This window comes from Ostrea edulis, chromosome 5 (assembly GCF_947568905.1).
Source record: "Ostrea edulis chromosome 5, xbOstEdul1.1, whole genome shotgun sequence".
NCBI lineage: Eukaryota > Metazoa > Mollusca > Bivalvia > Ostreida > Ostreidae > Ostrea > Ostrea edulis.
In genome coordinates this window covers 33,103,625-33,115,649 of record NC_079168.1, presented here as the reverse complement: position 1 = coordinate 33,115,649, position 12,025 = coordinate 33,103,625, and the positions used below count along the sequence as shown (strand labels likewise).

The 12,025-nt window shown below is 38.5% G+C and overlaps 1 protein-coding gene across 1 annotated transcript; it reads right to left on the bottom strand.

Annotated features, from left to right (window-relative positions):
* Nucleotides 1–821: 821 nt before the first annotated feature.
* On the bottom strand, nt 822–11,874 carry LOC125651466 (peptide-N(4)-(N-acetyl-beta-glucosaminyl)asparagine amidase-like). Its single transcript, XM_048880088.2, has 6 exons — nt 11,614–11,874; nt 10,704–11,000; nt 9,171–10,047; nt 6,197–6,514; nt 5,919–6,023; nt 822–2,593 (listed from the first exon to the last, which is right to left on the bottom strand). Exons 1-6 carry the CDS (start codon nt 11,833–11,835, stop codon nt 2,421–2,423), a joined length of 1,992 nt encoding a protein of 663 aa, XP_048736045.2. The 5' UTR covers nt 11,836–11,874; the 3' UTR covers nt 822–2,420.
* Between the last annotated feature and the right edge of the window lie 151 nt (nt 11,875–12,025).

The following is a 12,025-nucleotide window of genomic DNA, read 5'->3' as shown; positions in this document are numbered from 1 at the left end:
TGGGGAAAATACTTGCTTTTTAGCATTGGGAATGGGGCCTTATTTTGGCCACCTACGGACCCTTCAAAAAAATCCCTGGATGGTAATCGAGCTTCAAACACTTTGTCTGACGGCAATCGAGCTTCAAAGGCAGGTTGTCAAGACTTATAGGTGACTGAAGGTTATTATCTTAAACCAAATTGTTTCATTCCAATTCAGATCTTCTCCAACCGCCACATTGGAGAAAGATCCGACAGCATCAAATGCTATTATCTTAAACCAAATTGTCTCATTCTAATTCACATCTTCTCTAACCGTTACATTGGAGAAGGATCTGACAGCATTGCATTTGAGGTCATGTTATTTCACATTTGACCTATCAAATGATAGCTTTCGCTAACATGAAAGTTTTGCCAAGAAGCAAGGGAGAATAATCGAAGATGGCAGTGGCCATAAGACATGTTGGAACGCCACAGAAAATATATTTTAAAGATAATGGATGTATAATATCCAAGATCTTCCTTTGCTCTTCATTTAACACTGATATTTGGAATGCACTTCACTAAAACGATTCCTGATTGGTCCTTGATTCTTTGTCAAGTTATTGTTCGAGTATTTATTGAATTATTCATCAGACTGGGATCAATAACATGACCTCAAATGCAATTTTATCAGATCCTTCTCCAGTTTACAGTTAAAGATCTGATCTGATTTTAATCAGATTGCAAATTGTCTATAAATGGATTTCAATTTGAGGGATTGGGTAGGCCTATATATTTTTACAAACATTTTCTGTGGATGATGAAATTCAATGCTAAACAGAAATTACAAGAGACACAAGGTTCACATATTCATAAACTTTTAATATTTTGTTTGGTAACTTTTTATTATATTACAGCTAAAATGCAAACAATCAATGTTTAATGCACAATTATCAAAGAAGTGTGTGTAAAAGAATTGACGTAAAACAAAATGTCATAAACATCACATCTATTATAACTTATTAAATTAATAACAAAATGCCAAACCTATCACTTGTACATATAAATTAAATTAAATATGGCCTATTTTAATGCTGATAATAACATTACATAAAACTATGCATATCAGATTTCACTCTCCCAAATTTAAACTGGTAGGAGGTGATTAAATTTAAACTGGTAGGTCAGGAGGTTATTAAATTTTGTTGAGGTTCGATCTGAAAAATATGATGAAAGTGCTAAGTACACTATGCAAACAAGCAACACCAGTGCTGCAAAATATGCCTGTGCAATATATCGATGCTTTAAATTTCATCAATAGTTCACCTTGACCTTGGATTAAAGTCACGGCACATCTTCTTCCCATAAGATACATTTCGACAAAGTGTGACTATTCCTCAGACATGTAAAAGTCATGACCCAGTCAAAGTGTTACGGATAAAAAATGCCGCAATAATCCACTGTCTATCGTAAGATACACCTAGAAATTAACGAGGATCTTTTTTCTCCTTCACAGCTAACTATAGAAAACAAGAGGCCCATGGGCCACATCGCTCACCTGAGTCACCTTGGTCCATATCAGAAGACTTTCCATATATATTTGCATGTAAAACCGTAGTCCCTATTATGGCCCCAACCTACCCCTGGAGGCCATGGTTTTTGCAAACTTGAATCTACACTATGTCGGAAAGCTGTCATGTAAATGGGAACTTCTTTGGCCCAATGGTTCTTGAGAAGATTTTTAAAGATTTTTCCTATATATTTGTATCTAAAACTTTGATCCCTCCTTGTGGCCCCAGCCTTCCTCCAGGGGCCATGATTTGAACAAACTTGAATCTGCACTATGTCAGAAAGCTTTCATGTAAATATCAGCTTTTCTGGCTCATTGTTTCTTGAGAAGAAGATTTTTAAAGATTGTCCCTATATATTTGTATGTAAAACTTTGATCCCCTATTGTGGCCCCATCCAACCCCCGGGGGCCAGGATTTTAACAAACTTGAATCTGCATTATGTCAGAATGACCCTACTCTATTTTTACCTTTTCTTAATTATCTCCCCTTGGAAGGTGGCCTGGCCCTTTATTTTTACAATTTAGAATTCCCTTTACCTAAGGATGCTTTGTGCCAACTTTGGTTGAAATTGGCCCAGTGGTTTTTGAGAAGAAGTCAAAAATGTTAAAAGTTTACAGACGCCGGACTACGGGTGATCAGAAAAGCTCACTTGAGCTTTTAGCTCAGGTGAGCTAACAAGAGACAGGTACTCATCACAGACTATGACCTTTAAATCCAGATATCAACTGAAATTTTCTTCTCCTACCTTCAAGCAAGGATTAAGACAAGTATCTTAGATAGTACTCTTTATATGGTATCCACAACTTTTTTGAATAGACGCACACACACTTGTAAGTTATTACATCCCCAGCAACTCCATTGAGAGGTGATAATTATTCAATGACTCTAACTATTTAAAGTAGACTTTTATGTCCAGAGGGTAAAATTCCATGTTGTCCATCTTCTGACGAAACAACTGCGTGTGTTGCCAAGCAACATCTCCTTTCCCTCCACTCATCATGACTGTCAAGGTCATTTCTTCAGCACCGCACAGCTCTCTATAGGACTTCACTTCAGCAGCATCTGAAACAACACAACCAGTTCCAATTGGTACAATGGTAGAGAATATGCTTGAAGTATGACCAATTTATGTGCACCTCCAGTAAATATTCCTACAGAATATGCAGCGAAAAACTCTAATAAAACGAGTTATACAAGGCAGGGAATATCCCCTCGCAATCATTGTCTACAAGCTTTTTCTATAGTCTCATTTTGACCCCAAGATCAATAGGGGGTTTCCTCTCTTGATAACAAAGCCACATGTACATGTATGTGAAGTATAAAATCAATCTAACAAACAATGAGGCCTCTAGAGTGTCTACGAACTTTCTCTATGATATCATGTCGTAATTTTGACCTTTAGACCCCCAAATCAATAGGGTTCTTCCTCTTTTGATAACTAAGCTATATGTGAGGTATCAACTCAATCCAGCAAACAATGTGGCCTGTAGAGTGTGTACAAGCTCAGTCTTACATACACACACAAACCGTGGTCTGTAGAGTGTGTACAAGCTCAGTGTTACATACACACACAAACCGTGGTCTGTAGAGTGTCTACAAGCTCAGTGTTACACACACACACAAACCGTGGTCTGTAGAGTGTCTACAAGCTCAGTGTTACACACACACAAACCGTGGTCTGTAGAGTGTTTACAAGCTCAGTATTACACACACACAAACCGTGGTCTGTAGAGTGTCTACAAGCTCAGTATTACACACACACACAAACCGTGGTCTGTAGAGTGTCTACAAGCTCAGTATTACACACACACAAACCGTGGTCTGTAGAGTCTACAAGCTCAGTATTACACACACACAAACCGTGGTCTGTAGAGTGTCTACAAGCTCAGTATTGCACACACACACAAACCGTGGTCTGTAGAGTGTCTACAAGCTCAGTATTACACACACACAAACCGTGGTCTGTAGAGTGTCTACAAGCTCAGTATTACACACACACACAAACCGTGGTCTGTAGAGTGTCTACAAGCTCAGTATTACACACACACACAAACTGTGGTCTGTAGAGTGTCTACAAGCTCAGTATTACACACACACACAAACCGTGGTCTGTAGAGTGTCTACAAGCTCAGTATTACACACACACAAACCGTGGTCTGTAGAGTCTACAAGCTCAGTATTACACACACACAAACCGTGGTCTGTAGAGTGTGTACAAGCTCAGTATTGCACACACACACAAACCGTGGTCTGTAGAGTGTCTACAAGCTCAGTATTACACACACACAAACCGTGGTCTGTAGAGTGTCTACAAGCTCAGTATTACACACACACAAACCGTGGTCTGTAGAGTGTCTACAAGCTCAGTATTACACACACACACAAACTGTGGTCTGTAGAGTGTCTACAAGCTCAGTATTACACACACACACAAACTGTGGTCTGTAGAGTGTCTACAAGCTCAGTATTACACACACACAAACTGTGGTCTGTAGAGTCTATAAGCTCAGTATTACACACACACAAACCATAGTCTGCAGAGTCTACAAGCTCAGTATTACACACACACACAAACCGTGGTCTGTAGAGTGTTTACAAGCTCAGTATTACACACACACACAAACCGTGGTCTGTAGAGTGTTTACAAGCTCAGTATTACACACACACACACAAACCGTGGTCTGTAGAGTATTTACAAGCTCAGTATTACACACACACAAACCGTGGTCTGTAGAGTCTATAAGCTCAGTATTACACACACACAAACCATAGTCTGCAGAGTCTATAAGCTCAGTATTACACACACACAAACTGTGGTCTGTAGAGTCTACAAGCTCAGTATTACACACACACACACAAACCGTGGTCTGTAGAGTGTCTACAAGCTCAGTATTACACACACACAAACCGTGGTCTGTAGAGTCTACAAGCTCAGTATTACACACACACAAACCGTGGTCTGTAGAGTGTCTACAAGCTCAGTATTGCACACACACACAAACCGTGGTCTGTAGAGTGTCTACAAGCTCAGTATTACACACACACAAACCGTGGTCTGTAGAGTGTCTACAAGATCAGTATTACACACACACAAACCGTGGTCTGTAGAGTGTCTACAAGCTCAGTATTACACACACACACAAACCGTGGTCTGTAGAGTGTCTACAAGCTCAGTATTACACACACACACAAACTGTGGTCTGTAGAGTGTCTACAAGCTCAGTATTACACACACACAAACTGTGGTCTGTAGAGTCTATAAGCTCAGTATTACACACACACAAACCATAGTCTGCAGAGTCTACAAGCTCAGTATTACACACACACACAAACCGTGGTCTGTAGAGTGTTTACAAGCTCAGTATTACACACACACACAAACCGTGGTCTGTAGAGTGTTTACAAGCTCAGTATTACACACACACACACAAACCGTGGTCTGTAGAGTATTTACAAGCTCAGTATTACACACACACACAAACCGTGGTCTGTAGAGTCTATAAGCTCAGTATTACACACACACAAACCATAGTCTGCAGAGTCTATAAGCTCAGTATTACACACACACAAACTGTGGTCTGTAGAGTCTACAAGCTCAGTATTACACACACACACACAAACCGTGGTCTGTAGAGTGTCTACAAGCTCAGTATTACACACACACACAAACCGTGGTCTGTAGAGTGTCTACAAGCTCAGTATTACACACACACACACACAAACCGAGGTCTGTAGAGTCTACAAGCTCAGTATTACACACACACACACAAACCGTGGTCTGTAGAGTGTCTACAAGCTCAGTGTTACATACACACACACAAACCGTGATCTGTAGAGTGTCTACAAGCTCAGTATTACACACACACACAAACCGTGGTCTGTAGAGTGTTTACAAGCTCAGTATTACACACACACAAACCGTGGTCTGTAGAGTGTTTACAATCTCAGTATTACACATACACACAAACCGTGGTCTGTAGAGTGTCTACAAGCTCAGTATTACACACACACACAAACCGTGGTCTGTAGAGTGTCTACAAGCTCAGTATTACACACACACAAACCGTGGTCTGTAGAGTGTTTACAAGCTCAGTATTACACACACACAAACCGTGGTCTGTAGACTGTCTACAAGCTCAGTATCACACACACACACAAACCGTGGTCTGTAGAGTGTTTACAAGCTCAGTATTACACACACGAATGGTCCTGTCACTATATTCACTCTCACAATGAATTGCGACGGAATACTTAAGACTTGAACAGTACAAAGATATTTATATGGAGCACCAGTAACTGTTCCTACAGAACACAATGAACAACACTCTGAGCAGAACAAAGATATTTCACCCTGCTTTTGGGAGGTGGTATTATACGTAATACTTACCTGTTAATATGGCACACTGGTTTTCACTGCAAAGTCGCCAGGATATCACCCCATTCTCAAACGTTTGACTGGACGTGCATATCTCAACATTGTCTATTTCCATTCCTTGAACAAGAAATATAAGTGAGAACTTGGAAGTCACATTGAGAACACATCTATTCATGTTACACGTACAATAATGTGATTAATGTCCAACTGATTTCTCTGTAAAATGCAACTCTATACTTCATCTGATCTTTATCTCACTAACTTCATGGAAATCCAACTGGACGTCTTACCAGTAAAATCGAATTTCCAGGAAAGAGAGGCGGTGGTCGATCCTTCCGATCTGGCCAGATAAACCATCTTCCAATCACTCTCCTCCTTCCTAAACACGTTCTGTTGTTTGTTTACACATGCTGAAAACGATTTTGTCACCTCCCCATTCTTGGAAATTCGGATATACTCGTCCCTCGCACAGTTGTATTTTACGTGGAATACCTTGGATTTCCTTTCTACTTCACTGAGTTTAAATATATAGGGCTCAGTGTTTAATGATGTTGGGGGCCCTGTTTCACCTCGTGCCAGTCGCCAAGCTAACGATCCACTGCTCCTTCCTAACATAAGTAAAAATGTAAACCATCATGATAATAATTAGAAGTCTAGAGGTTTGACTTTCACATACCGATACAAAATGTGTACTATGGACAGGGCAATACATAAATCAGGACTAATATTCATTATGTGCATAACTATTTTTTACCGAATATTTGAATATATTTGAATACAGTTATCGAATATTCGAATATGAATTATTGACAGTTTTGACATCCCTAATAATTACATACACCAGTAATCACATAACTTACAATGTTGATTATTATTACATGTTGTAGTCCAAAATTCAAATTGCATGGTAAATTTCTATGTACAAAGATAAAGCAGGTTCATTCTTGAACATTACTGCCATGAGATTCACGAGTTTGGTAAGAGACATCCCTGTACATTGCAGAGAAAATGTTGAAAATTTTCAAAATTTATGTTAATGCCCGCCAGACAACACAAATCACAAGAGGTCACCTGAGTAACACTTGACCTTAGACTACAAGATAAAAATGTAAATTTAAATCCATGTTTGTATAAGAACATGGTGACCTTCAGTGATGGGCAATCGGGAAAATACATTTAATCGATGATCGGATTAATCGGATGTACCTTTTCGATTGATTAATCGAAAAATAATAGAATTTTAATGATTTCAAATTTATGGCATATAAATATATTAAATTTACTTTATGTTTTACCCTAGATATTAAGTTAATTAGAATAAAACCATTAGATTGCTTGTATCTTGTTTCACTCATATGGAGACGTCCAAAATTATAATTAGAAATTTGAAGTTAATCCCATACTTTCGATTTTATTTTCCTAGGATAGAAATTGATCTGTTCTTTAAAATGGGATCCGGGTTAGAATAGAGCCTCATTACCCCTTGCTTGTTGTAAGAGGCAAAATCCGAGGCCCCGTGTCACAACAGGTGTGGCACGATAAAGATCCCTCCCTGTTGAAAGACTGTAACCACCGTGCATAGGCCTAAATTTTAAAGGCCTTTACCGGAAATGGTATATGAGTGAGAGATTCTCAAGAGAAACGTTAAACAATATTCAATCATTCAATCTTATCGGATGATGCAGCTTCGTCAGCCATTTTTGATTTTAGATAAGTCGCGGTAGGAATATTCGTATTATTCAATTCAATTCAATTCTTTATTGGCACTAAAGCACATTATATAAGAATATGTTGTTAGCCATACATAGATACACATATATATTGATACATTACAAAATATCAAACTGTTGAAAACAAAAATTATTATAAAAAAAAATACAGACGTCGGCGATTTTCGATTTTCAAAATTACAATCAATTATTCACATCGTTTCAGTTATAGCGACCGACAATTGAAAGTCGGCAATAATCGGTACATCACTAGTGACCTTTCAATAGAGATCTTCTACCAGATGTTATGTTATTATGCATACAAAATACTAATTCCTCTTTACCAGTCAGAAAGGGGAGGGGCATACAAAATACTAATTCCTCTTTACCGGTCAGAAAGGGGGGGGGGGGGGGGGGGGGGGGCATACAAAATACCAATTCCTCTTTACTGGTCAGAAAGGGAAGGGGCATACAAAATACTAATTCCTCTTTACCGGTCAGAAAGGGGAGGGACATACAAAATACTAATTCCTCTTTACCAGTCAGAAAGGGGAGGGGCATACAAAATACTACAGTATAGCCCTGTTAATATGTTTCTCATTTGTTCACAATAAAATAATGTAATATCGGGGGCAACATAATAAATGTTGCTAGTAAAACCCAATCATATGATTATTTTCTATAATAATGGGGGGGGGGGGGGTTTAAATATTTCTTTATTCTGTTTCCTTGTTTTGAAAAACTTTGACACAGTCACAGTCTAATTTATTTCTAGCTTATCTTAAATGTCCATATTTCCTCTCTTTTCTTTATTACTAGTTTCCTTGTTTTAAAAACTTTGATTGATTTATAGCCTCTTCCATCCTCACAAGTCAAGGTTTTGTGATTACACAGAGTGTGGAGAGTACGTAATCACAAAACCTTGACTTGTGAAGATGAGCCTCTTCATGTCCTTATCCTTTCTTTATTACTAGTGTAGGATATTTCTTTATAAACTTTGATTATCTGCATGCTGCATTAGATCTGTCAATGGGTGATCAGTCAAACATCACTAATCTCTAAATAGAACTAGGAAATTTACACTGATACTAGCTGATGGGTCTCCAGGAAATTTACACTGATACCAGCTGATGGGTCTCCAGCTGAGGTAGCCAACAATGACATATGAACTGCTGATTATAGTGTGAAAATCAACATTGAATAGGCAGGGGTATATTACATTTTTATCAGAATTTTTATAATGTAATACCGAATTGCAGCATCTTGGGACAACATAATAACCATGTCCATTTTATATAGGTCTTTTTTTTGTGCTTTAATATTCCAACATAATAAGCGGTCTAACATAACAAACTGACAGTAAAAGCAAGGCTTCACTGTAATTCCTCTTTACATGTCAGAACAGGGGGGGGCGGGTGTTGTTGAAAATACTCATTTCTCTTTACCTGTCAGAGGAGAGGAAGCAGAAGAAGAATACAAAATACTCATTCCTCTTTACCAGTCAGAAAGTATAGGGGGGGGGGGACATATAAAAAATATCAATTCCTACATTTACCTGTCAGATTTTGTCCATCACCGGATTTAGGAGACATAAACTCCACCAGCTCAGTCAGCAGCCTGTTCTTCATTTCCTCGTTTCTCTGAGTGGAATTCTGTGGTTCCCTCGCTTTCCATAATCTGTGGATGACCTGTATCAACCACGACTCCCGACATTCGTTTCTTCTACTGAGCATCTCCGTATGCTTAGCTGAGTACCTCCAGGACACATCCTGAACTTCATCCTTGGAAAATGCTAAAACATAGGTCAGTTTTTTGCCCCATCCTGCTTCATAGAGAAGGGGCTTATCACAGACATTCTCACACGGATCACAATGCAGCCATCTTTTCTGAACCTCGGAGTATACCTCTGTCCAGACATGGTCAGTCCAATCCAGAACATACCTGGCTTCAAATCCAACTGACCGACAACAGAGAGTGAAACAATTGGCCCATTCTCCACATCGTCCACAGCGAGTCTCCAGGAGTTTCTCCGGATGGTTGTATCGAGGAAATCTCACAAACCTCTGGCATCGGTTGCACTTATAATGCTCTACCCTGTTGGCCTGCCAACGGATTTCATCTGTGGTGGGTTCTGCCATCCCGACATTCTGTGTCTCCCCACCACAGCTATCACATTTAGGTGCATCAACCCAATGGAAGAAAGAATTCTTGAACCAAGCGAGTAATTCCAAAAGCATAAGGTCTCGGAAGTCTATACTTGTCATTGCTGAACTGTCGGTTTTCTTTATGGTTTCTAATTTAACATGAGCTTCTGTTTTCAAGTTCTCCACTGGGATTATGGACCGTGCTTTCTGTTGAAGTCTAGGGTCTTCATATATCACGACATGTATAAGGTTGTTCTCTATTTTGGCAAAGAATTTTCTTTCCATTTCCTGAAATGAACATTTTTAAAGAAATCATTTAAAAGGAGGAAAAATAATTTCAAGTCCTGAATGTCAATGTATATATTTCTGCAACACCATGAAGCGTATGAATGAAGTACACGTTAAAATTCGATGACCTTGATTGTGTTTAAATCATAGGGTGACCTTGAATTGACTTGTTTACTGGGATAAAGATTTGACATTTCTGTCCATAAACTATGAAGAATCAATAGCGCAAGGTCAAAGTTTTGAACAGACAGACAAGCTATCAACAAATTAATGTGACCCCCCCCCCCCCCAATCTTTTATGTAAAGGTCGTAAAGTTATTGTGTTCCTCAATCTTCTGTCAACATCTTCATTAGCTGGAGCAGAGTGGACCGAAACCTTTGGCTAGCGAAGATGCTATGTCATGGACATAATATAGTAAATAAGTCCCCCATAATAATGTCTGCTGATATACTTTAATCAAGGGTGTCATTAAAAATCTTCAGATTAGACATCAGTTGAATACCGGATACTATTAAGAATAGATTCAATGTTTGGTGCCAAAATATACATACAGATTATACAGCATTTCAGATTATACAAAATTCATATCAGACAAGTTTGACTGTAACCATATGTACTATTAACATTACATATTAAAAGAGAAAGGGATAGATACAGTGATTTGTTGCCGAGACTTGTTCTGCAGTGGATTAGGTGGTGCCCTGGTGGTGGCTGATGTTGGAGTGTTCTGCAGTGGATTAGGTGGTGCCCTGGTGGTGGCTGATGTTGGAGTGTTCTGCGGTGGATTAGGTGGTGCCCTGGTGGTGACTGATGTTAGAGGTGAAGCTGCAGGCTGTGACGATGATGGCCCATTTACTTTCTCCATTGATTGGACATATTTATTCAACTCGGAATGAATTTGTCTCATAGTTGCCAAAGATGTGTTTCCAGGAAGAGTAAGGAATTCTTCATCCTACAACAAAATTAATGAATAATTTCATCATTAACAAGCACCAAAGCAAGACTGGTTGTGATAACCTAGCAGTCAGGAGGTTCCCACAGCAATATCAGACCTCCCATGTTTAACCTAGGTAATAACTGCCCAGCATTAGAAATGAAAGTTACAGGTCTTTCAGCTGCAAGATTTTAATGGAGATCCAGCATCATAGAAGGCGTTGGCATATGATAAATAACTCTCACTGCTATGGCTCTAAGTATCACACATGGTTCATTGTAAAAGTGATTTAGAAAACCCTCAAACATTTTCTTCAGTTTGAGTTTCCAATCATTGTCATCTCACAATTGCTTTTTTCTTCAAACAGCTAAATGACTAAAGAAATTTACATGGAACGCTATTTAACATTTTGAATTTAAATCAATGCAGGCTTAAGTGTAAAGGTATATATCGTGCTTGATTGAATACAACAAATTGTGCCTGTTATAGATATGGCACCATATTAATGGACAATAAAACATTTCTATTTTTGTTATAACACCGTCAGCATATTATAATTTGATAACAATTAATAAGAATTTTACATATTCTTAAAACATAAGGAAAATAATTTAAAGTACTAAAACATTACTTCAACAAATCCCATCTCAAACAAGCACTCCAGAGCGCCGGCTACCGGTAGCAGTTTGGACTCGACAGTCGGATTTCCAAGCCGTATTTTGCGATATTTCGGTTCGTTTGGATTGTTGATAACATTGTCTGCAAACTTAATCAATATTCTGGCCGCGTCCAGGAACTGTTGCTCCGAATTCTCCTCCAGAAGTTGTTTGACGGTAGTAAATACAGGAGCCATCGTTATCGTTTACATCACAGGAAGTTGACGTTGACTTATACATTAATAGATAAGCTGTTCTTCGAAGATTCATTAAATAAAGCAGGCCTCCTGAATCAATATCTAAGAAAATATATCAATAAGCAAAGTATTGCAATTTTATATTTCAAAGGAATTCATAATATTTTAGCAAAGATTTATTTTTCATCAA